Raw genomic sequence first — 26,343 nt, 5'->3', positions numbered from 1 at the left:
AAATGGCAGATCTGCTGAATAAAAAGCAAAATAACCAGAAACCAGAAATAATAAAAAATACAAAGCAATTGCAAATTGTCTCAGAATATCACTCTCTGCGTCATACTAAGAGTTAATTTAAAGGTGACCAACCCAAATTAATGTTATGGGAATTAGTGATGTGAGGCCCGGCCTGAAACTCGCTTGACCCATTTACTATTGATGGTATGATCATTAACCCAGTTAACTCAGCGCACTGCTTGGGGGTTATCTTTGACGAGTCCCTCTCCTTCTCTAACCATATTAATAATACTGCCAAAACCTGTCTTTCTTCCTCTGTAATATAGACAAGATACGACTTTTCTTTCACAAACAACAGCCAAAACACTAATCCATGCCCTTATCTTATCCCATTTAGACTATTGCAATCTCCTCCTAACTGGTCTGCCTGACTCCCATCTCTCTCCCCTCCAATCAATCTTAAACTCTGCTACCAGGATCCTTCTGCTCTCTCCTAAAAGGGAACCTGTTCAATCCCAACTAAAATCCTTAGTGTGGCTGCCTGTTAAGCAAAGGATACCATATAAAACCCTTCTACTAACATTCAAAGCCCTTCACTCCTCTGCTCCTCACTACATTTCTTCTCCTCTCACTATACATTCCTGGTCGTCTTCTCCGCTCTTCTCAGAGTCACCTTCTCTTTAACCAACTACATCCACTGACACCTCTCGTCTCAAACCCATCAATCTTGCTGCTCCTTACCTCTGGAATTCCATCCCTGAATTCCTCCATAAGGAATCCTCTCTCAATCTCTTCAAGAAAAAACTAAGAGCCTACCTTTTGGAGCACTAGAACATCAACTTAGTCATGTCCCTACTGACTATGCTTTACATTGTGCACTTTTTCATCTCCAATTTGTGCCTGTATGTTAGCCTCCCATCCACTTACACTGTAAGCTCTAAGGGGCAGGGACCTCCTTCCACATTGTCTCTTACCCAGGATGCTGGGAAAAAACCCAGTGGGCCCCAGCTCTCATGGGTCCTGCCCAAACCTCATTCCCTGTCACTGCTGCCCTGAGCCTGGTCAGGTAAGGTACAAGCAAGCACGCGTGCAGGGGGGGCTTTGCAGTATGGGCAGGGGTTGGAGGGGGGCTCTTTGTCCTATGATTCTGTATATATTGTTTATGTGATTTGTCTTCCCTGTGTAGACTATATATATATATATATATATATATATATATATATATATATATATATATATATATATATATATATATATATATATATATATATATATATAATACACAAAAGCCATGAATATCCTGTAAATTATATCCTTATAAACGGTGAGTTCTGATGTCATCAGTTATAAACGGTGAGTTCTGATGTCATTTCTGTCACATGACTCACCGAAACTTGTGTATTATAATAAATAAAGTACCCCCAGTTGCAAAATATGAGGATATTAGAAGTTACCTCGGAGTTTCCTGACCTGTTTTTATATGGTCATGAAACTCCTCGGTAACTTATAATATCCTTATATTTTACAAAAGGGGGTACTTTATTCACTATATATATATATATTGTACTTTTATGCACTGTACAGCACTGTGGCTCCTTAACAGCACTTTACAAACAAAGTTATACATACATACATACATACCTGTGGGTCAGGGCGGGTTCGGGCCGACTCCTGCACAAAATCTTCGGGTTGCAGGTGGGTCCTGGTTGAGCTCTGCTCCTGCTCTCCTCGACCTAGCAGCAGTTTTGGCACCGGAAATTAATGGACTTCCGCCCAGGACTATAAATAGAGGGCAGCAGCGGGCCCGGTGTGGTTTGGGAGGGGGCGGGTTAGGCTCGGGTGTGGGTCGAGAAATTCTTGACCCGCACATCACTAGTGGGAATGTTTTCCCCTGTCAGTTCTCTGTAGTCCCTCCTCTCTGGATCTGGGCCACCTAAATACTTGAATCTTTCATGAGCCCACCCCAGTATCCTCCTTAGCCTTTCTACTCCTCCTTTTCAGAGGCAGAGAAGGCACGTGCCTAGGGCGCAAAGCTTGAGGGGCGCCAGGCATGTACCTTTCACTGCTACCTACCTCTAGTCCGGCTGAGTAAGTGCCGCTCCAGTCCATGCGCCTGTTTGTGTGATGCGCGTACATGAGGGGAGAGCGTACCTGTAGAGGAGAGGTCGATGCAGCCGGTTAGTGCGCATGTGCGCGCCTCCTATGCGTGCGGTCAGTGCGTATGCGCGGGCAGACGTCCTACGTGTACGGTCAGTGCGCATGTGCGGCGGAGGGGGCGTCACAGCTGGCTGGGTTGCCTGGGGCGCCCGGCCCTGCACAGAGGCCCAAACAGTCCCCCACCAGCCCAATAAATAGTGACTGTCTATGGCAACTTACAGCAGTCCCCCAGGACCCCCATCAGAAATCGCAGGGCCCCATACAGCGAAATTTTCTGGCCCCCACCCCACACCACAGTAAAAAGACCACCCAGACACCAATGCTAAAATCGGTAACCCCCTCACTCACAAATTATAAAAAGCCATTGGTGGTCAGGGCCCCCTTATAACTTAAAAAAGAAAAAAGCCATTGGTCGGCCAGGGTCTAACAAGTTTTTAAAAAATGATTGGTGGTCAGGGCCTCCCTATAAGTTTAAAAAAAAAACTATTGGCGCCAGGGCCTCAATAAAAGTTTTTTAAAAAAAACATTGGTGGTCAGGGCCCCCCTACAAGTTTTTAAAAAATCATTGGTGGTAAGGGCCCCACTCTACAAATAAAAATTTGCACCAGGGCCCCCCCCATAAAGGTTTTTACAAAAAACATTGGTGGTCAGGGACCCCATAGAATATTTAGAAAAATGATGTGGTGGCCAGGGGTTCAATAAAATAAAACAACATTGGTGCCCAATTTCCCACCTCTTCTGGATTAGGGGCATAACTACAGAGGAAGCAGACTTTGTGGCTGCAGGGGGGCCAGTAGGTATAGGGGTCCCATGAGACCCTATTCATACACAATTTCAATACATATTGGTCAATGCAGGTCAACTTTTAGACATTTTGGGGGCCTGAAAAATAATTTGCTGTGGGGCCCAGTAATATACAGTTAAGCCACTGTTCTGGATCCAGCCTTCCTATAGGTTCTTCCCTATTAATAGGGGATAATAGGTAGGGTTGCACCGAATCCACTCTTTGGGATTCGGCCGAATCCTTCATGAAAGATTCAGTCACTGCTCTTGGTTGCTCTTCTTGCCCTGGGTTTAAAAGTCACAGTTTGAAACAGATTTAGTTCAGCTGCATATTTGAGATTCAATCAAATCAGAATCCTGCAAATGTCGTTTGTATTTGTCAGAATCCTTGATTCAGTGCATCCCTAATTATACCCAGGTGTTTTGTCTGGTGCTCAAGTTACAGCAACAAAATACTGAAGCTCAGATATTAAACGGCCAAGTGCAGGGGATCGGAATTGGCCTTGAATTTTTTTAAAGGGCACATAAAGTGCAAAATGACCCATTTTGCAACTTACATCTTTTTGTGTAAAGCAGTTGTAATAGAAAAAAGAGCTTGGTTTCTAGCAACTATGCACTGATTTAAATAAGAGCCTGGGCTATGAAAAGGAGAGAGAGGCCTGAATAGAAAGAAGAGTAATACAAATTAGCAATAACTATACATTGTAGCCTTACTGAGCATTTGTTTTTTAGATGGGGTCAGTGACCCCCTATTTGAAAGCTGGAAAGAGTCAGCAGAAGAAGGAAAATAATTAAAGGAACTATAAAAAATAAATAATCAAGATCAATTGAAAAGTTGCTTAGAATTAGCCATTCTATAACATATTAAAAGTTAATTTAAAGGTGAACCACCCCTTTAGCTTTACCTCAGATTTGTTAGACTTCACCCTTTCTATTAAATAAAGGTATGGGATCCCTCATACAGGAAACCCAATATTCCCTCAAAACCCTACTAGTACTGCCCCATCTGTTTCTCTTTCTGTCGGCTGTTTTCCCAGGCTGTGCAGGGGAGCTGACAGCAGGTCCGGACTGAGAATTAAAATAGGCCCTGGTATTTCAGGTACACAGAGGCCCAATCAGCCCACACAGGAGGCCCAAACAGCCCTCCACCAGCCCAATAAATACTGACTTTCTATGGCACCTTATAGCAGCCCCTTTGGCATTTGCCAGAACCCACAGATTGCCAGTCCAGGCCTGGCCTCAGAACTGTAGGCTACCTGATGGATCTGCTCTTACTGAGCTTCTAGCAAGGACTGTAAGGACACACCCACGACAGGAACCATGGGGAGCTCCATTAAAAGGGTCATTTTTAAAAACAGTTTTTTTGGTGGGGTCAGTGACCCCCCATTTGAAAGTTGGAAAGAATCAGAAGGCGGCGAATCATTCAAAAAAGATAAAAAATGAAGACCAATTGAAAAATTGCGTAGAATTAGCAATTCTATTTCATACTAAAGAAAACATAAAGGTGAACCACCTGTTTAATCAGCTATATGATATGCCACACATTGAGATAAAGGGGAAAATTTACTTACCTGCGAAAATTCGCCAGCGCTGGCTTCGCGCACATCGCGACACTTCGCCAGGCGTAAATTCGCCTGGACAACGCTAATTCACGAAGATACGAATTTGCACACAGGGTACTGAACGCTTGCGAAGTTGCGCTAGCGAAAATACAATCAGCAGTTCGAAGTTACACTAGCGTTGGCTAAAGTACAATGGCCGTATATGTTGCAGCAAATACATTACACAAGTCCAGGGAACCTTTAAAATTATATAGAGGTGTTATAATGCCCTACACATGAGCCCACAGTATAGTTTATGTGCCATATGTTATCAAATGTAGGGGGGAAGGAGGATACACCAAAAAAATCTTTTGATCTTTTTCACCCTGTAAAAAGGAAAAATCGCCAGCGTTTTTTGGGACTTAGAAAAATGTCCAACAAAATTTCAATTACGGCCTATCTACTCCATTGCACTTTGCCTGGTCTGAGGTGGAGAAGGCAAATCAGGCGATAGAGGTAACGTTCAGTAAAATCAAAAACTTAGTGAATTTGCGTAGTAATGCTCTTTTGCCAGAGCGAAAATTTGCCTGGTGTTAGAGTGTGAAGTTGCGCCAGAGTCTATCTCCTTCACTAGTGAAATTACGCCATAGTTAAGCCACTTCACCCTTTAGTAAATTTACCCCATAGTCTCATCAAAGCAAAGCCAAATGCACACACAGACTTTCTCTGTATCCTTGGAGTGTATTATTTATTAGTAACATTACAGCTTATTTTTAATGGCAGTTTCCTTGTACCTGCACCTCGGCCCCACATCTAACTGCCCCTGCCCAAGGCTATGATTGAGACTGTAGGACATTTTATTCGTACCGAGTAAAGAAAACATTCGTCAAAATATTATATCACCCCCCCGGTAAGGGTTGCCACCTGCCTGGTATTTTACCGGTCTAGCTGACTATGGTTGATCCCAATGTTATTAATAGGGAAAAAAGATAAATATATTGGAAGTCCGGTATTTTCTTCCAGAAAAGGTGGCAGCCCTACCCCCGATTTTATTCCTATTGCAAGGGAAAGTAAGAGGGGTTTTACTCCTCCCAGAAAAGAAACCATTTTGCAGCTTTCAAAAAAAAAAAAAAAAAAATAGGATTTCACTGTTGGAGAAACAGGGGAAGCAATTGTGCTGTGTCATTTGGAGATCAGTGCACTAAGCTTTGACCGGCAGAGCTGTGCCCAGAAGTTCTCATTGCAATCTACATTTTTAAGGCATAGACTGGATTTTACAACACCAAAGCCAGCAAGTTCAGCATGCCGCGGCCCCTTCAGTACCTGGCGGAATGTCAAACTGTACCTGGTTACAGACGTGTAACGTGCATAGCATCACACATACATTGAGTTACTGTATAGGCCGATCCAGCCAGAGGCCTTCAGAGGGTATAGACAGAGGGTTTTCGGGGCACAGATTTGGGTAACACAATCCGCCTCAGGGTCAGCCCCACGGTCCCTTAAAAAGATGGTTAATGAGAGAATCTATCCCCAATTAGTGGGCGTGGATTTCCTCGCGCTGCTGTTCTAGATCAGCCGTAGTGGTAGACAAAGTCATAGCTGCTGGGTTCTTTGGGGATAGGAGGAGGAACTTCAGGGATCTGGATGTTCTCCAAGTCCAGTAAGCGTAGCTTCATTTCCATGCTGAGTAATGTGTCCATATCAGTGCGAGCCAACTCGCTGTTCATTTCTCTCCCAAGCAGCGCATTTACACCGTCTATCCAGATACAGTACTGAATGAAAGAGCAAAAACATTAGCACAGGGGAGGGCAATCTCTTTCACGGCAGGTAACGTTACATAATCTGGCTGCTCTTTTCCAACTTTGCTTTTATAGGAGTTGAAATCTCTACTAGAGTTATAATATAATGAGGGTCATTTATAAACACTGGGCAAATTTGCACCTGGGCAGGAACCCATGGCAACCAGATGATTGCTTTGAGAGCTCACCCTGCAGCTGGCTTAAAAAAAAAGCTAATCAGTGATTGGTAGGGATGCACCGAATCCACTATTTTGGAGTCGGCCGAATCCCTTGTGGAAGATTCGGCGGAATAACGAAACGAATCCAAATCCTAATTTGCATATTGGAAAGGAAAAAGTGGAATAAAAAATTGCTCACATCTATACACACACCTACACTCTACAAACACACATACATACACACGTGTATAACTGTACACATCATTTTACTTTGCCTTTCATTTCTTTCCACTATCACATTTTTTCTAAAATGGCCATTGGTTTGGGCAGTCTCTCTCTCTTAAAAGCTGCATAAGCAGGTGGTGGGGGAGGATTTAGCCAACATGTTGAAACCAAGGCACAGGAGACATTTACTCCAAGTAATGCTAAGAGGTAAAAGACCTTTTATACTATGACCAAAGGTAAACAAGTTAGGGACCACCATAACTTTGTAACAAAAAAAAAACATATTTATTGAATTACTCAGACAGGGCATCAGGGAATGTGCACTGATTGACTGGTCGGATCAGTAGCACTTCCATTGTATTTGAACGTATTAAAATTTAGCCTTAGGTGTGCACCCACAACCCCCCTTTTTTGTATTTGTAAAAAATGGTTTACTTCCTTGTTTTGTGACGAAAAGTCCTCCCACTCTGCCCACAATTTGCATATGCAAATTAGGATTCAGTTCGGCCAGGCACAAGGATTCGCCTGAATACGAATCCTGTTTGAAAAGGCCGAATCCTGAACCAAATCCTGGTGCATCCCTACTGATTGGCTGCTATGGTTTACTGCCCAGGTGCAAATTTGCAAGTGCCCAAGGCACAACACTGGGGCTGGTGGAATCACAAATGGAGCTCTGGAGAATGGTAGGGATTTTGCAGATTAACAATTTGGCCTACTAAATGTATAAGCACAGACGTTTAGCAACAGAGGTGATCTAGAATTAGATATATTGGTGGTTATGTAAAAAAAAGGCACTACATTTGCCCAGGAGCAGTAACCCATAGCAACCAATCAGAAGGTAGCATTAACGGTCACCTATTTAAAAGCAAACATAATATTGGTTGTTATGGGTTACTGCTCCTGGGCAAATTTAGTGCCTTTTATTACATAACTCCCATTGACTCTTATGGAGTAGACAGCTCTCGAGTTTATTAAAAGGATAGCTCATATTTGGGTTAACATAGTGGGGCTTATTTATAAACACGGCAAATTTGCACCTGGGCAGTTACCCATAGCAACCAATCAGTGACTGGCTTTTTACAGGCAGCTGTCGGTTGAACAATGAAAGCAAACATTTGATTGGTTGCCATAGGTTACTGCCCAGGTGCAAATTTGCCCAGTGTTTATAAATGAGCCCCAGTATGTCATAGTATGTACTATAATTGGGAACCTTTTTTTATTGGTGTTCATTTTTTTTTAAAATAATTTTTCTTCTTCTGCCTTTTTCTATCTTTCAAAAGGGACCATGGCAGTGAAAAATTGATTTTGGTGCTGGTGCATCAGTGGAATAAAACAGCACCATCAGCACAGCCTCCTCCCTGCTATATGGGACTAGACAGGACCCAAGTAGGGTTGCCACCTGGCCGGTATTTTACAGGCCTGGCCGGTAAAAATGATGGCTGATCCCAATGTTATTAATAGGGGAAAAAAGATAAATATATAGGAAGGCCGGTATATTTTTTCCAGAAAAGATGGCAACCCCTAGACCCAAGAGGTCAGCTTGTCACCTTTTTTGGGGGACATAATGCAGCCACAAGATACCATAATGGCTGCTTCTAGACAAGTATATAATACACAGGTATGGGACCTGTTATCCAGAATGCTTGGGACCTGTTATCCAGAATGCTCAGGACCTGGGGTTTTCCAGATAACGGATCTTTCTGTAATTTGTATCTTCATACCTTGAGTCTACTAGAAAGCCGTGTAAACATTAAAGAAACCCCATAGGTTGGTTTTGCTTCCAATAAAGATCGGCAGAAGGTACTGTTTTATTATTACAAAGAAAAACAAAATCATTTAAAAAAAATCTGGATTATTTGGATAAAATGGCGACGACCTTTCCCCTAATTTGGAGCTTTCTGGATAATGGGTTTCTGGATAACAGATCCCATACCTGTAAAATATATATAAACCTTTATTACAGCAAATAGACGGCACTTCTGGACAGTATTTATTTTAGCAAAACTGCTGGAAAAGGTCTAACGTGTTTCGGGATCAAATCCCCTAATCATAGGCCTATGATTAAGGGATTTAATCCCGAAACGCGTTAGGCCTTTTCTAAAATAATTAGAAAAGGCCTAAAAATAAATGCTGTCCAGAAGTGCCGTCTATTTGCTGAATTCTGTCGTTTGGGAACAGTGGGGACACTGAAGACTGAGCACCGGGCCAGGGGAAACAGCGGTGAGCTTGAGCGGTCTTTTTTTTGTTTTTTTTACTGACTATAAACCTTTATTACCTCATACTTATTTGGTGCAATAAAGTTCAGAGTCTCGTCGGGATCATACAGAATAGAAAATGCCAATTCCAACACCTCCTTCAATGGAATAAAAACAGAAACCAATGAATTGATAAGGCGGGAGCTACAGATGAGGAAGCACATATATTATATATAATACATATCATACAATAATATTGTACCTTGTTCTGTTTCAGGGCACTCTTCTCTTTCATATGAGGGCAATCTTTTCCAGTAACCACAGCTTTAATATCAGAAACTGGAACTGAAAGAAATATGATGTTAGAGACTAGCATGCACCTATTGTAAGGAACACACAATGTGGAAGTGAAAGACAAGGGTGATGAGGATGTATGTCTTACTCTTCTCCTGTAAGGATTCATATGGCACCTCCCCCTGTACGTTATCCTCAAGGTCTCCATAATGCAGAACTTTGTGATTCAGCGCCAGGCGACAAAACCAAAAACGCTCTGAGGTTAAAAAGATAAAATCAATGAGCCAAAAATGCCCTTGCTACAACCTGTAGGTACATATACAACGTTACAGCAACATATCATTAAAGTAGGTTCTACTGTTAAAGGAAAACTATACCCCCAAAATGAACAGATAATATGATATAAACTAAGTGCCATGTTAAAGAATCTTACCAAACTGGAATATATATTTAAGTAAATATTGCCCTTTTACATCTCTTGCTTTGAACCAACATTTTGTGATGGTCTGTGTGCTGCCTCAGAGATCACCTGACCAGAAATACTGCAGCTCTAATTGTAAAAGGAAGAAGTGTGGAAGCAAAAGACACAACTCTGTCTGTTAATTGGCTCATGTGACCTAACGTATGGTTTGTTGTTATGTTTGTGTGCACAGTGAATCGTACGATCCCAGGGGGTGGCCCTTATTTTTTTAAAATGGCAATTTTCTATTTATGATTACTAGGGATGCACCGAATCCACTATTTTGGATTCGGCCGAACCCCCAAATCCTTCATGAAGGATTCGACTGAAATATGAACCGAATCTGAACGCTAATTTGCATATGCAAATTAGGGGTGGGAAGGGGAAAAACATTTTTTACTTACTTGTTTTGCGACAAAAAGTCACGCAATTTCCCTCTCCGCCCCTAATTTGCATATACAAATTGGGATTCGGATTCGGTTCAGCTGGACAGAAGGATTCGGCCGAATCCGAATCCTGCTGAAAAAGGCTGAATCCTGGCCGAATCCCGAACCGAATCCTGGATTCGCTGCATCCCTAATGATTACCCAACGGCACAGACTACTAAAAAAGTATATTATTATGAAAATGGTTTATTTACATGAAGCAGGATTTTACATATGAGTTGTTTTATGCCATATCTTTTTATAGAGACCTACATTGTTTGGGGGGTATAGTTTTCCTTTAAATGAAACCCAGAACAAGAAGTGTATGGCAGTGTATTTGCGACAACCTAGCAATGCAGGGGTGCAAGCTGCTATTATGTGATTACTGCTGGAAGGTTAGACCTTGTCATTACTGGCATCTTGGCAACCTACATTTGATTGGTTGCTCTCTGGACATCTTTCCTGCCAGTGCACCTACATGCTTGACAAGCCTATCGATTCATCAGACACATGTACCTTGTGAGTTCCAATGTTATCTGGCAGGCAGTGTAGAGGCACTTTGTTACTAACTTGGCAGCTTCCTTTGGCTTGCAACAATGGTAAATTGCCCAGTAAGCATTTTAAGCCTGATCATTTTGGAGCATACATTTCAATTGGAGGTTTTTTTCCTATGAAAGTTACTCACACAGTACGTTAGGTTGAAAAAAAGATGCACGTCCATTGAGTTCAACCTTTTCTGTCTATATTAGGGATGCAATGAAAACACTAGTTTGGATTCGGCCGAACCACCAAATCCTTTGCGAAAGATTCGGCCAAATACCGAAGCATATGCAAATTAGGGGTGGGAAGGCGAAAACATTTTTTACTTCCTTGTTTTGTGACAAAAAGTCACAGGGATGCACCGAATCCAGGATTCGGCCTTTTTCAGCAGGATTGGCCTAATCCTTCTGCCCGGCCGAACTGAATCCTAATTTGCTTATGCGAATTAGGGGTGGGGAGGGAGATCGTGTGACTTTTTATCACAAAACAAAATAAATAACGTAAACAATATTTTCCCCTTCCCATCCCTAATTTGCAAATGCAAATTAGGATTCAGTATTCAGCTGAATATTTCGCAAAGGATTCGGGGGTTCAGCTGAATCCCAAATAGTGGATTCGGTAGATTCCCAAGGATTTCCCTCCCCGCCCGTAATTTACATATGCAAATTAGGGTTCAGATTCAATTCAGCCGGGTAGAAGGATTCGGCTGAATCCAAATCCTGCTGAAAAAGGCCGAATCCTGGCCGAATTCCGAACCAAATCCTGGATTCGGTGCATCCCTGGTCTATATAAAACCTGCCTAAATGCTTGTTGATCCAGAGGAAGGCATAAGCCCCAACGGAAGCCCCTGAGGGAAAAAAAATCCTTTCGGACATCTCCCTGGATCAACTTTTACCTTTCAAGTTTAAAGTTCAGTGTAAAAATAAAAACCTTAAATAATTCACACACTTGAAAAAGGGCCCTTGTTGCCGAAACATGTCATGTGGAAGCACAATAAACATTTAATTAGCAGTTATTCTGCTCTCCGCCTGTGATTCTCATATTATGCATTTGAACTTACGATATGGGGTTGCTACTCAACAACGCGTTGCTATTGTGTGTTACCCTCAGAATAAAAACTGGGTTAATACATAGATAGTTTGTGCAAAATAAAATAAAAAATCTAATATTGTTACTTTTACTTTTGCCAAAAATGTAATGTATAAAGGCTGGATGTCTAACATAATTGCCAGTACATTACTTCCTGCTTTTCAGCTCTCTAACTCTGAGCTGCAAAGCAGGAAGTAGTGTTCACGCAATTATGTTAGACATCCAGTCACTCCAGCCTTTATATATTACATTTTTGGTTAACTTACTATATTGAAAACATTTTCTATCTTGCACAGCCTATTTACCCAGTTTTTATTTTTATACTGAACAGTTCCTTTAAGGATTTTCATCCGCTTTAGGCATATGGCACACAGAACGTTTTGATCGCTGCGCAGCTCAGACAGGAAACAGTGTTGACCAACACAATGCTTGTCTGTGTGTCACAGCTTCACATAAAGATACACAGGAAATCTGCAGCCTAAAGCAGTTGTGGAACATAGTGGAGGTCAAAACACCTTAGGCAAGTAGCCGCATGCCTCTGTTCTTAGTTTTGGACCGACAGAATGTGCCTTGAATCGAGTTCTGTATGAAGCATTGATTCAATTCATCTGCACTGAAAAGTACAACTTCTGCTTTATTGCAGGTACAAGGAGCAAAGGTCGGCCCAAAAATGCCTGCTTTTGCTTTTTTCCTTTGCTTCTGTACTCAAACGGAAACTGTACTTTTTTAAAGGGGTGGTTCACCTTTCAGTTAACTTTTAGTATGTTATAGAATGGTTAATTCTAAGCAACTTTTCAACTGGCCTTTTTTTTTTATATAGTTTTTTTAATAATTTGCCTTTTTCTTCTAATTTTCCAGCTTTCAAACGAGGGTCACTGACCCCATCTAAAAACAAATGCTGTGTAAGGCTACAAATATATTCTTATTGCTACTTTTTATTACTCGTCCTTTTATTCAGGTCCTCTCCTATTCATATTCTGGTCTCTTGTTCAAACGAGGGCATGGTTGCTAGGTTAATTTGGACCCTAGCAACCAGACTGCTTGAAAAGCAATTTGGAGAGCTGTTGAATAAAAAGCTAAATAACTCAAACACAACTAATAAAAAATGAAAACCAATTGCAAGTTGTCTCAGAATACATCATACTAAAAGTTAACTCAAAAGTGAACAATACCTTTAAAGGGGAAGTAAAGTCTAAAATAGAATAAGGCTAGAAATGCTGTATTTTGTATACTAAACATAAAAATGAACTTAATGCACCACAAGCCTAATCAAACAAACGATTATGCTAAATGTGGGGGTTGTGAAAGCACTCTTAAGGCTAAATCAAAGTATATTATTTAAGTATAATGGAAGTGCTACTTACAATGCACTTCCCTGGTCCCCTGTCTCATAAGCAATTCAGTATAAATGCAAGTGCATGTGTTTACAAAACAGGGGTTTGGTTTCAGTCTGAAGGCTGATCATAACTTTGTAACTAAAAACCCCTGTTTTGTAAACACATGCACTTGCATTTATACTGAATTGCTTATGAGACGGGGACCAGGGAAGTGCATTGTAAGTAGCTCTTCCATTATACTTAAAGGAGAAGGAAACCCCCTGGGCGCAAAACCCCTCCCCTCTCCCCTGTGTTGCCCCCCTCCCTCCTCCTCCCTGGCCTACCTGTCCCCCTGGGCAAATGCCCCTGACTTGTTACTCACCCCTCTGCGCAGGTCCTGTCCACGGAGTTCACAGTTGCCATCTTCTCCCACGCGCGTCTTCTTCCTGCTCTGACGGCGTCTTCTGGCGCATGACGGATCTACTGCGCATTCGCCGAATGTCGCAAAGTTTTCCGATTTCACTTTGTGACATTCGGCGCATGCGCAGTAGAGCCGTACCGGTAACTGTTCCTACTGCGCATGCGCCAGAAGACGCCGGTCAGAGCAGGAAGAAGACGCGCGTGGGAGAAGATGGCGACTGTGAACTCCGTGGACAGGACCTGCGCAGAGGGGTGAGTAACAAGTTAGGGGCATTTGCCCAGGGGGACAGGTAGGCCAGGGGGGAGGAGGGAGGGGGGGCACACAGGGGAGGGGTTTTGCGCCCGGGGGGGTTTCCTTCTCCTTTAAATATACTTTGATTTAGCCTTAAGAGTGCCTCCACAACCCCTAAATTTCGTATATATTGTATTAGTCCTGAAGCCGTGGCTTAGCTTCCTCTGGTTTTTAATAGCACCCCATACCCACCCCTTTAAACTAATGGCGGTCCTATGCTTTTAAAGCATAATGGCGTTGGTTTGGGCAATCTCTCTCTCTTAAAAGCCCTTATGGGCGGGGGAGGATTTAGCCTTCAGACTGAAACCAATGTTCAACACACACTGAATACAGGTAATGCTATTATGCAGAGAACCAAGTCTTTTTATACTATGACCTGAGATAAATAAGTTAGGGACCGCCATATGGGGTTTACCTTGACGTGGTATGGTGGCTTTTCAACTTTATGATCATAACTTTGTAACTAAAAATCCCTGTTTTGTAAACACATGAAGGGAGAATTTCACTGCATACAGTCAGGTTTCTTATAAAAACGGTACAATTTTTTAATCAAAGTATATTGGAGATAGGTTTCTTTCTTATTCAAGAAAGTACAAATGGGATTTCATTTTTTTGTCTTTACAAGCCCTTTACATGCAGATAAATGGAGCTGGAGAAGGGAGCGGATCTGCTTCTCTCAGCCTGCAAAGAAAAGGCAGGCGGAGAGCAGCAGAGCCAATGCTCCATGTGCCCTGGTCCTTAGGCAGCGTTTAATTCAAGAGGAATGGGGGGGGGGAAATGTAGGCGTCCCCCCTCCAGGCTCAGCCCACCTGCCCTCCTGTGTGTCACAGGCCTTAACTCCTCCTGATCAATGAGGATTGGTGACAATGTGGGGTAATAAGGTTACTCAGATACACCACTTATTCTCCAATAGTATTAGAAATCAAAAGCAGTTCAGCCACAAGAAAATGCTTTTCTCTCAATAGATCACTTAACTACCATAGAAGAGATCAGAGAAAGAGGCAAAGTGTTTCCCATGACAGCTTTGTTGACAAACTGAAAACCAGCCTTGGCTACAGCAAGAATTTTAAATAATCGGTTTGATTTTGATCCTGGTTATGTCACATAATAGAGATGTTGCATGCATTTTAACCATAAGGTTTGCGTCGATTAGTTTGATTAGGGCACAAAGAGGACTGTAAATCGTAAATCACCTTGCCTCCTGCGGTTTCCAGTCTTACGGAAACTGCTTCCCTCACATAACCGGTTCAACCGCTGCTGTTTAATCAACTCCAGAATCTCGGGCTGAATCTTTTCCCGCAGCTCACTAAAATGGGGGAAAAGGGGGATTAAAAAGGAAGAATAACACAAAGGTAGGGAGGGATTCTTGGGGGTATTGGGGAGAGATCTTGCCTATGGAAAGCAGGATATTTGCAAGAAATAAGTGGCTTGAATTTCCTTCACCTGGGCCCTCCATTCTGCAGGCACATGGTCAGTAACCTACAGTACTTAGAAACATATGCTAGGATTTTAGAAGCCCTCCACAAAGACAAAAACTACCGCTGGAGGAAAAGAACCGAGAGAGAGTTTTGTGAATAATGATAACGCTTTCCATTGGAGCACATCTTGTTCTCTTAAATAATATGAATGGCTGCTTATTACTGGTGGGTTTCTTCTCCTGCTATATGGAATGTGCCATAATTCCTCTAATGTTATTGCCAGTCAGATTTGGGATGTCCTAGAGCAGTGATCCCCAACCAGTGTTTTCTGAGCAACAGCTTGCTTCCCAACCCCTTGGATGTGGCCTCACGGTAGGTGATTATTTTTGAATTTCTGGCTTGGAGACAAAAGGCTGCCAGTCCTCATAGGGGCTACCAATCACAACCATTATTTGATACCCCCGGAACTTTTTGCATGCTTGTGCTGCTCCCCTACTCTTTTTAAGTCTAAATGTGGCTCATGGGTAAAAAGGTTGGGGACCCCTCATGGGTAAAAAGGTTGGGGACCCCTGCTCTAGAGGCCCCATGACTTCTGTAATAGGAAGCTCAGGCATTGAAAACAGCATTTAAGTATGTATGTGTCTATAAGCACAAGCAGTGTGGGTTGAGCTTGCGAATATCCAATTTTCAGGCATAAAAAGGAACCGAAAACATGTGCATACTAACCAACTAAGCGAAAGCAAAATGATTTTTAGGAACAAGGAAATTTGTATTATGCAGTGTTCATAAAACAAGGGGGAAGTAGAAGTTGCACAGAACTACATGCTGGATAAGACGTTAGCAAGGAATGCATCCTACATACACAATAGGCTTGGACTGAAAGTCGTCCTGACTCAGCCGTTCGGATTGCCGTAGCCTTAAAATCTCTGTGTAACTCAGGCTGCGGAGTTTATTCTTCAGCTGCTCCAGGGAGTTGGGTTTCGAGGTTAAAGCACGAGTGATCTGTTCTCGCACCACCTGCATAACCTAGGAAAGACAGAACAGTTGTAATGAAAAGCAACTGCCCTGACTGTATGGACAGTATATTTCATTACATGCGAGTGAATTAGTGGGGTAAAACTTCTATTTCTTTAACCATAACAGACAAACCCAGTTTGCCCAGGAGCAGTAAGCCATAACAACCAATAAGATTTTTGCTTTTAAACCTGTGACTAGTAAATTCTACCTGCTGATTGGTTGCTATGGGTTACTGCTCCTGGGCAAACTTAGTGCCATTTATTACATAACCCCCCAAAGTTTTGGGTTTTAAGAATTCCTAGTGACTTGCCCTATGGATACAAAATTTTGGGGTGTGCCCTACTAATTCACCTTCTAGTCATGTGACACTGCAAGTATTCAGCAGGTTTTCTCCTGCAAGTATTTGTACTTGTTACAAAAAGTTGAACACATAAAACTAGAACACTGCATTACCTAAGGCACTGGGTCCCTCAGACCAGTAAGGGAGAGATTTGGGGAGAACGCCTATTCGCATTCCCAGATACACTGGAAAACTCAGTTTAAGGGTAGAGACACACTCGAAGATTCGGGAGATTTAGTCGCCCGGCGACAAATTGCCTCTTTTTCGGGCGACTAATCTCCACGAAAAACAATTCTCGCTGGCGGGATGGCACTCGGAGCATTTTCCCAAGTCGCCCCAAAATTTCCTTGTGAGGCAACTTTGGAAAACGAAGCGCTCCGAGTGCAATCCCGACGGCGATTTCGATTTTAGCTGGCGGGAAGGCAGTTTGTGGAGATTAGTCGCCTGAAGAAGAGGCAATCTGTTAGGTTAGGGAGTGCTAGGTATTATTTGAACTTTGGATGCATGTAACTTTGTTAATGAGAAGCCCTGAACAAAGGCTGTTAACTCCAAGGGAGCCAAAACTGAAAAAGTACTACTGACTTTTAGGGGTGGATCACCTTTAAGTTAACTTCTAGTATGTTATACAATAGCAAATTCTTTTTTTTTAAAACTTTTTTTATTGTATTTTCAAAAAACCAAACAAACAAATAGCATTATTTAGCAAAGAAACTGTGCATAATATGGTATGTTCGTTATGACAGATTGGGTATACAAATATCAGTGTTCCATGAGTGTACCAGTCAAATTCAATCACTGTCAACAAGGTTTCTTGATATCTGTATAACACAATAAAATTTGAGAATAGACAGTTGGAGTAGGAAACAGAATAGAAAGAAAGATGGGGAAAGGAAAGAGTAAGAAACTTTGGAGAGAGGGAAAGGAGGGGGTAGAGGGAGCTTCTTTATCATGTCATTTGCGACAGCTAGGAGGTAGTTGTCTTCAATACAGATACATGAGTTGGGAAGAGAGAGGAGGAGGAGGGGGCGAGTATCTTTTTCTTTTTTCATTTCGCCTTCTTGCTTTGGAGGTGCTAGTTAAGTTCACCTCTGAGGGAGCTTTCTGCCCACCATTTGGTACATCTGAAGGGGGCCAGAAATTTTTGCTGTTTTTGTCCTTCCAATGTGTCTAGGTATTTGCTCCAAATATCAAAGAAAAGTGAGCCTTTGAGTTCCTTATCTTGTAATGCCAAGACCCATTGGAGTTGCATTGTATATAGTAATTTGCGGTTCCAAAGTTGTGTTGGAGGTGGTTGCGTGTTAGTCCAATATTCCAAGATGGTCTTAACTGTTGTTAGTACCATTATATCTGCGAGTCTGAGGTTACCTTTGAAGGTGTTGTCAGTGGGTGTGGGATATAAACCCAACAGAATTCGTGGGTCTGCTCGGGTTACTATGATTCCACACCAACTTGCAATATGTGATAGAACTGTATTCCATAAAGCATTTAATTTAGTACATGACCACAATGCATGCTCCAAAGTGGCGTCCGTATGATTGCACTTTGCGCATTTGGGCGTCTGTGTTAGGCCCATTGTGTGTGCTATTTTGGGGGACACATATGCTCTATGGAGAAGTCTAAGGGCCACGTCTTGGAAATAGACTGCTGATAAGGCTTTGGTGCGTTTCATATATGCCGTAGTAATTTGGGTTATTGTCGTGTTTGGTATTATATTTGGCCATCTTGATATTCCTTCTGTACGTAAGTTGTAGTCTATAAGTGGTCGAATGATAGCATATACTCCTGATGTTGTAAGAAGCCGTCCCTTATGCGCCTTTATTAAGACATCCAATGGATTATTTGTTAATTGTGCTTTTATACCCCGAGTCACTAGTTCCGCATAGCTTTTTACTTGCAGGTAGGCAAAGATATGATTGTTAGGGAGGTCATATTTGGATTGTAGGTCTGGGAATTTATAAATTGAACCTGTGCTTGGGTTAAGTAGTGAGCCAATCATGGTTAAGCCTTTGGAATGCCATAGTTTAAAACGGGGGTCTGCTTTAGCATCTTGGAAGTGTTTGTTGCTTAATAATGGCAGGAAAAGTGAGAGTTTGTATGTCCCGAATAATTTGGTTCTGATTTTTTGCCATGCTTCAATTGTGGTGTGTATCAGCGGATTGGTTTGGCAGTGGTCTGGAATTTCCGAGGGTAAGGCATGTAGCAGATATGCTAAAGAGATATTTGGTGTGAAATTTTGATCTCTTTGAGTATCAGTGTACATACTCTCTCGGTTGATCCAGTCTTTGGCTATTCGCATAAGACTAGCCAAGTTGTAATATTTTAATAATGGTAGGTTAAGGCCACCATTGCTTTTAGGTTGTGCTAGTTTCATTAACGATATCCTAGGTCTTTTACGTTTCCATATGAAAGCTTGTAGCTTTTTGTCGAGTTTAGTTATGTCAGAGGGTTTTATTATAAGTGGTAACACTTGTACCTTGTAATATAGCCTAGGAAAGGCAATCATTTTGTATAGATTAATTCTGCCAATGTAATTTATGGGTAGATTTTCCCAGCTCTTCAGGTCTTGTATTACTTTTTCCATGGTTTCCGTTATGTTTAGGTCGTACAGCTGCATTATATCCGCTGGTATCTTTACTCCCAGATATTTTAAATAGGAAGCGGTCTGTTGGAACATATTAGCTGCCAGTTTTGTATTATTATCAGGAGGGGCTCCCAGCCAGAGTAATTCCGATTTATCTAAATTGGCTCGGAAGCCTGAAATGGCCCCAAAATCTTTTAATGTATCTACAATAGCAAATTCTAAGCAAATTTCTAAGTGACTTTTCAGTTGGTTTTCATTATTTTTTATAATCTTTTGAGTATTTGGCTATTTCTTCTGACTCTTTACAACTTTTACACAGGGTCATTGACCCTGTGTAAAAAAACAAATCCTCTGTAAGGCTACAAATATATGGTTATTGCCACTTTTTATTACTCATCTTTGTATTCAGACCCTCTTTTATTCATATTCCAGTCTCTTATTCGCATCAATCCATGGTTGCTAGGGTAATTTGAACCATTTGCTGAAATGGCAAACTGGAGAGCTGCTGAATAAAAAGCTAAATAACTCAAAAACCATAAATAATAAAAAATGAAAACCAATTGCAACTCTCTACATCATATTAAACGTTAACTCAAAGGTGCACAACCCCTTTAAGAGGGGAGCACTATCACTAGAGAACATTTACAGAGAAACAAAGGGGTTTATCTCACTTGCAAAAATTAATCCCAGTCTGTGCTCATATTTTTGCAGTCTGCATTAGTGTTTGAATTATTACACAGTAGGCAAGGCTCCTTAATATTTTGGGGTGAGTGCAAATAAAGATATGGAAAAACTCTGACCTTGTTAAAGTCTTCTGCAGTGGCTCTCATCTCTTTCCAGGTCTTGTTAAGCAGCTGGATGCAAATACAGAAGAATTCCTCAAAGGAGCGCTCATGTGTGAAGAACATAGGGTGATAATCATTCCGGCCTTCATTAGCTGTGTGGTGAGAAAGTGCAAGGGATACTTACAGTGAGTGGGAGGGAGTAGAGTGTAAAGAGTCACTGTGGGTTTGGGTGAACCAAGCATTTACATGGTGAACTAAGGTCGTTAACATAAAGGGCTATAAAAAAAAAACTACAAACAAAGGGGTGTCCAAGGACATACATAGAAAAGAAGTGTTTAAAAATGAATATAAGATACAGTTACAGCACTTACGTAATTCGCCGACTTGCAGGATCTCGCACAACATCTTGGTCAGTTCAATGGCACTGCGGCCAAATGGACATTCATGTTTATCTTCCCTGCTGCTGTTCTCCAACACAATCTGAAGAGGTGTATAACACACAGGCATGGACATTAAATTACATATACAGATTCATTCACATCAGAGACTAGAGCACTTTACCCCTAGTATATACCAGTTGTCACTTAAATGTCATGCTGGCAGGAGGCTGGTTCACCCGAGTAGTCCCGGAAAAACTCCAACTATACGGGGGCCCCTGACCAACTGGGCCTTCTCATAGTGTCCCCAGCATGGACCAAATCCCATAAAATATCCAATAAAATATGAAATATGGAGCTTGAAATCCACAGTGAACAGGTGGAGGTATTCAAAGTTAGGGAACGGTACAGCGATACAACATCTGGAATATCTCACCCGAACGTAGGTATCTTGGTGGTGTTTCGCCAAATACAACATGTTGTCCAAAGCCAGCATCCCTGGGGGAGTCTGAAGGAAATCCATCGCAGGGTTCACATGATTCTAATAGAGAAACAGTATATGTAACTTGAATGCTCCACTATACTGTAGATTTATACATTGCCTTCCCTGGATGCTGTAGGAATTGGTAATAAATTATCCCTAATTTTGATCCCATTGCAATGGGAGGAGGTTAATGAATTATTTTTAGTCAACTGTGACTTGTCCACAGTGCTGCCAATCTCAGGCATAATAAATAATGATGAAGGGATGAGATAAAACAAATCCCTTCACTCCCACAACAAGTTTATAGCGTTCAAAAGGAAAATGCAAACTTAAAAATGTAGCCGTTTTCTCTGTGCACTTTTTTTTCAATAAAAACAAAAAATTATTATTTTTCTACAAGTCCCATTTAGTTTCAGAAAAAAGTAGGTGTTGCCTATTTAAATTAACTGGATACTGGTCTCCCAAATAATAGGTTTTACTTTTTCCAAAAAACAATAGATAATGTGCAGGAAACTCAGAGCTTTCAATAATTCTTCATCATTACTAGAAAGCATGATAATTTATTCTGCCTAATCTTTCATGAAGGATTCGGGGGTTTGGTGAATTCAATGCATCCTTAAATTTAATTTAAAAATACCTTCGGATTATGGCACATGGGGCATTTGACTGCTGTTATGCTCATACGGAAAACAGTGTTGGCCAATACACCTGAAAATGCCCAGCACAGCTTTCTATACACAGTAGGGGAAACTCTTAAATTTATGGTAGAAACAATTAAAGATGCCCAAAAATGCTCATATTCAATGCATTACTATGGAAGTGGTGATTTTTTGGAATGGAACAATGCAGAAAAGAGCAGCCCAGGGCATACAGCCATATTTATTGTAAAAGGTAAGTTGGGTGTCAGATAATCATTGACAGTTAGATCCAATATATCTTATAGGGGGGCCTCCTTTTGCCTAGAAGATGTATTAGAGCTCACTCTTTTAAACCCGCTAGACATTATGTCTCTATACATGCAGAATTTGTGCAAAAGGCAGTTATTTTGTTTATACTGGAATCAGTTATTTGATTGAGCTCTAATACATCTGCTGGGAAAGGAAGCCCCCCCAATAAGATATATTGGATGTGTCAATGAATATTCGACACCCAAAATGAAGAAAGAATGAAGAGAAACAGATGCCGAGAGAAGGATAGTGAACATAAACTTGATTATTTCAGAAACGATGCAGTATATTTAATTCATTGTATTTACAAAGTTTCTTATTTCAGTATGCTGAAGCTTATATTACATTTTCATTTTCGCGATAGTTCCCCTTTAAGGATTTTGGGAGCAGATCATGTATAGAACAAAAGCACAGCTAAACACAACCAAGCCAGTGGCAACGACTTCACTCAGACCCAGAACTTTTGCAAAGGAGTGATTAATGCTATTAATTCCAAATAATAGTATATACATGCTGGTGTATGATGAGTTACCCCCTTAAAAAGCCTTATGGTTCCATTTTTTTGCATATTGCATTATATAGTGCATCTTCCTACAGTAGTTATTGTCCCTGCAGTGTTGTAGTTAACATGTATTTCAAGTAAAGTAATGAAGGCAGTAAGTAAAAATAGCAGTTACTCACAGTGAAGCCCAGCATCTTGTAGTCTTTGCTGTACATAGCTTTACGTTTCTCAGTTCCTCCTCCCGATATGCCACCGGAGTCGGATTCAGCATCAAATGCAATTCTCCTCAGCTCAAAGATACAGTCCCTTTGTCCCTGAAGAAATGGTTTTAATGTGATATCACATTAGAAGGTTTGTGATGATGCCAAAGGAAAGAAACGTATAGGTGCAGCAAGAATCAAGGGTTTGAGCGAAAAAAAAAAAAGTCGAACGGCTGTGACACTAATGGTGCTGCTATAGAGGGTGCCATTACTGTATAATAACAGGAAAAAAAACTAAAGTTACCTGGTCATTAGAATCCATTTTGGTCATCATCCTCTCCTCCAGAAGGTTAAATGTCAGTACCTGCAGCACGTACAGCTGATGGGCCATCTCTGTTTTGATTGGTCGGTTACCCCTTATAACATGCTGGGTAAATGAGTCCAGAAAGTGTGAGATATAGAGCAGGAAAAATCTTCTTCCCCAAAAACCCCCAAATAAAATCTTCTTCAAAAACCCTTGCAAAGTGAATTGTAAAAAAAAACAAAAAAACAGAAATGAGAGGAGTCAGGGAAACCCCAGCCAGGTAGATTAAAGCTGGTCATACATGGAAAGATTTGAACAAGCAGATCTTTTCCCAATACGTTGCCATGTTTTAGGCGATATTGAGCTGATCCCATCTTTGTTCTTGTTAAATAAAAGAGGGAGATCAAAACTCACCATGGCGGAAGCAGAAGAGACAGCTGGAGTCCTTTCCTCTTCAATGAATGAGTTTTAAATCTCTCTACCTTCCAAAGTAATATCAATGTCTAACCCCCCCTCCCCATGGTCTACTGCTTCCCCATCCCCTTCTATTACTCAAGTTCAGTACGTTTTTCTCAGTTAAATACTGTACTTACATTAAGGATGATGGATCTCAGATGCTTCTGCACAAATGTATTTGCCATTTCCTGCTCCAGAAAAAAAAAAACGCATAAGAGGGAGAGGGAAGGAGAACAGCAGGGAAAAGAAAAGAAAGGACCAGGGAGATCCAGGTTAAAAACTGAGCTAATGAGAAATTAAAGTGAACACAGAACACGGAAACTATACTATGTGCCCCCTTCCCCAGTTATACTCACACTAACAGGAACGTCCATCAGATTCAGCGGCTTCTCCTGATGCACAACGCACACAAACAGAAGCAAAGAGGAGGGTTAAGAGCAGACAGAGACCAATGTCCTGCAAGGGGTTAAATCCACAAAACAGACAACACAAAAGGAGTGGATGAACAAAGCATTTGCACACAAACCAAGGGCACTTTACACACCTGTCTCTTGTCTTCTGGGGCCTTGAGAAACAGAGCATTGATCAGAGCAATGGCGTAGGTCTGGATCTCCTGATTAGAGCTAAGAGGAGAAACAATGAGCACCATCAAGGACACGTTAAGCTGCGAGGAAAAGTGACCACATAGGAAAAGGCAAACTTACACCTGCAGGTGACATATTAACTGACCCACGGTGATCTCATCTGCGATTTTGTGGTATAGCGCCTGGCTGTTTAACACCATACTCTCCAGTATTGCAAGAGAGCGCTGCAAGATTGATACATCCACTGATGGCTGAGAGACAAACCCTGCAATCTGAGGGGGGAAAAAAAGACATTGACCCCTACCTGCACTGAATTGGATAAACTGTAAGAAAGACAAGTGTTCACAAGAGAGCCTGACCTGTTTTATAAACGTCAGAGAGACTATATCCCAGGAGACGATCCCATGATCCATCAACTCCAGGAAAGCTGTAAGTGTGAAGGCCAACATCTCACTGTAACTGTGGGAGACAGACATCGAAGTCTGGTGAATATACACATGGCAGCAGGATGGGAATGATGGAAAAATAAACAGGACTATTGCCTGCATAGGTTTTTATCATTTCAAGAAATAGCAGGAAGTGACTTACCATTGCCTATTTTGGGTCAGGATTTATTATTCATAGTCTGTTGGGATAGGGTCTTTTGAAGTAAAAACAAAAAAAAACCCTATCCTGACACACTATTAAATAAATTAACCCATTAGTGTAGGGCTGCCAGATCTTCCCTTTAAAAATACATTTTGATATATATATATATATATATATATATATATATATATATATATATATATATATATATATATATATATATATATGTTCAAAGGCAGCCTTTAAGGCATGCACTCAAAGGTGCAAGATCCAAGATGAAAAAATTGTGTTTATTCAGCAAAAAACTGCAATAAATACCATTTTTTCACATTGGATAAGACCTGGGAGTGCATGCCTTATTTGGGACAGTTACCGTATTGTTTGCATTTTGCACCCAGGCACACTTAACCTTTATACGTGCTGTGCTGGCTTTAAGCAAGATTTCGAATATATATATATATAAATAAAATATTTAAATAAATAAAATAAAGTGCTCTCTATGTTTCTACACAATCAAACAAATTGGAAAACTTCATTTAGTGTAAGTGTTAAAGAGATGACTTGGCACCCCTGAAATATACATTAACAAGCTAATCAGTAATAGAGATGATTCATGCAGCAGGTGTGCCTCGATCCCATGCATCGGAACTGATTTCATCATTCAGATGGATTTTATAGCACCCATGCAACAGTCACCTTTAAATAGGAAAAGCACACCAAATATGCATACGCTTAAATCCATGCAAAGGAGGAAGTTGCAAATTGCAAATGCAAATTCTTAGGCATCATCTCTGGTAGGTTGGATGTGAACAAAGTTCCCCTTTATGAACGTTCCACTTTATTGATTTGTTGCTATGGGTTACTGCCCAGATTTAAATTTGCCCAGTGTTGTTTAGGCAAAGAGAGAATGTACCATGGATGTATTAGAATTGTCATTTAAACTCTGATTCTTGTATGCAGAGTACTGTACATTGATGCCATAGACTATTTATTGATCCTGTGTGTGAGGGGGGCTGTTTGAGCCTCTGTTTACTTGAAATGCCAGAATCTCAGTCCGGACCTGCTTAGAATACATTTTTCTGAGGCCTGACTAAAATCAGATATAAGAGGAACCCTATAACTGAGATATAATGTAATACAGTATCCTTCTTTATAACCTTTAGAAAGTTGTCTCTAAATGCTCCCAGACTCACTGTAGGGAGAAGGAAGTAACCTGCAATGATTCCCACTGGTTTATGGACTCAAATGTCTGCAGGAAAAGCTTGTAAAACACTCTCTGGCACAGGTTGAAAAAGGTAAACATGAAGGTTTAAACCATAAATCACTACAGCAAAATGAGACGCAAACGTAAATCAAAATAATAAAGCAGTCATTTAGAATCATGGGAAGAAACAACTCAGATGAACAATAATGAGGTAAAACAGTGTTAATTAGGTAAACAGTCTATTTATGATATGCTGCACATGAAAACCTACCTATGCTCAGTGGCGTAACTAGATGATGCTGGGCCCCACAGCAAATTAATTTTAGGGCCCCCAACATATTCAGTGTTTGTCCTGTTTTAACAATATATGTTGAAATTGCTCATCAATGAGAGCCTCATGGGGCCCCCTGTATCTCCCGGGCCCCCCTGCAGCCGCAGGGTCTGCTTCCTCTGTACTTACGCCCCTGCCTATGCTCATAGTACAAGTTGATGCAGGGACTAGTCCATTTTGGATTCAGGAAGGACATTTTTCCCCCTCTGAGGCAAATTGGAGAGGCTTCAGATGGGTTATTTTGCCTTCCTCTGGTTGAACTTGATGGTCGTGTGTTTTTTCTACCTAACTATATTACTAAGTTACCTCTCAATGTGCCAACTGCTTACCCATTCATCCCCTGGGCAAAGTGGATATAATGGCACACAACCTCTATAACTCTTCAACCCCCCAAAGTCATCAAAGGGAAGAAGTGTTGAAAATGTGGCATAAAGAAGAAGGTTGGGAGGAACAACCAATGAAGCTGGAAACACAGTTGTGGCCATATTTAAAGGGTGGTTCACCTTTACGTGAACTATTAGTATGTAATAG

General features: G+C 41.2%; 1 protein-coding gene across 9 annotated transcripts in view; it reads right to left on the bottom strand.

Annotated features, from left to right (window-relative positions):
• Positions 1-5,212: 5,212 nt before the first annotated feature.
• Positions 5,213-26,343, bottom strand: part of elmo2.L (engulfment and cell motility 2 L homeolog) — a 41,505-nt gene continuing 20,374 nt past the window's right edge. For 7 of the 9 annotated variants that reach the window (XM_041576900.1, XM_018235194.2, XM_018235192.2 and 4 more), the window contains 16 exons: positions 24,049-24,148; positions 23,810-23,961; positions 23,650-23,728; positions 23,462-23,497; positions 23,243-23,293; positions 22,650-22,772; positions 22,325-22,459; positions 20,649-20,753; positions 20,207-20,315; positions 19,851-19,987; positions 15,975-16,138; positions 14,888-15,000; positions 9,301-9,408; positions 9,121-9,203; positions 8,939-9,016; positions 5,213-6,253 (listed from right to left, as the gene is read on the bottom strand). In XM_041576900.1, coding sequence (XP_041432834.1) covers positions 6,053-6,253; positions 8,939-9,016; positions 9,121-9,203; positions 9,301-9,408; positions 14,888-15,000; positions 15,975-16,138; positions 19,851-19,987; positions 20,207-20,315; positions 20,649-20,753; positions 22,325-22,459; positions 22,650-22,772; positions 23,243-23,293; positions 23,462-23,497; positions 23,650-23,728; positions 23,810-23,961; positions 24,049-24,148 — 1,774 coding nt within the window. In that variant the 3' untranslated portion in view covers positions 5,213-6,052. The remainder of the gene's footprint in view (positions 6,254-8,938; positions 9,017-9,120; positions 9,204-9,300; positions 9,409-14,887; positions 15,001-15,974; positions 16,139-19,850; positions 19,988-20,206; positions 20,316-20,648; positions 20,754-22,324; positions 22,460-22,649; positions 22,773-23,242; positions 23,294-23,461; positions 23,498-23,649; positions 23,729-23,809; positions 23,962-24,048; positions 24,149-26,343) is intronic. The other 2 variants (XM_041576903.1, XM_041576901.1) reach the window with 2 other exon arrangements.

The sequence above is a fragment of the Xenopus laevis genome, chromosome 9_10L (assembly GCF_017654675.1).
Source record: "Xenopus laevis strain J_2021 chromosome 9_10L, Xenopus_laevis_v10.1, whole genome shotgun sequence".
In the NCBI taxonomy this organism is placed as follows: domain Eukaryota; kingdom Metazoa; phylum Chordata; class Amphibia; order Anura; family Pipidae; genus Xenopus; species Xenopus laevis.
The sequence above is the reverse complement of the archived record's forward strand: the minus strand, read 5'-3'. Positions and strand labels throughout refer to the sequence as shown.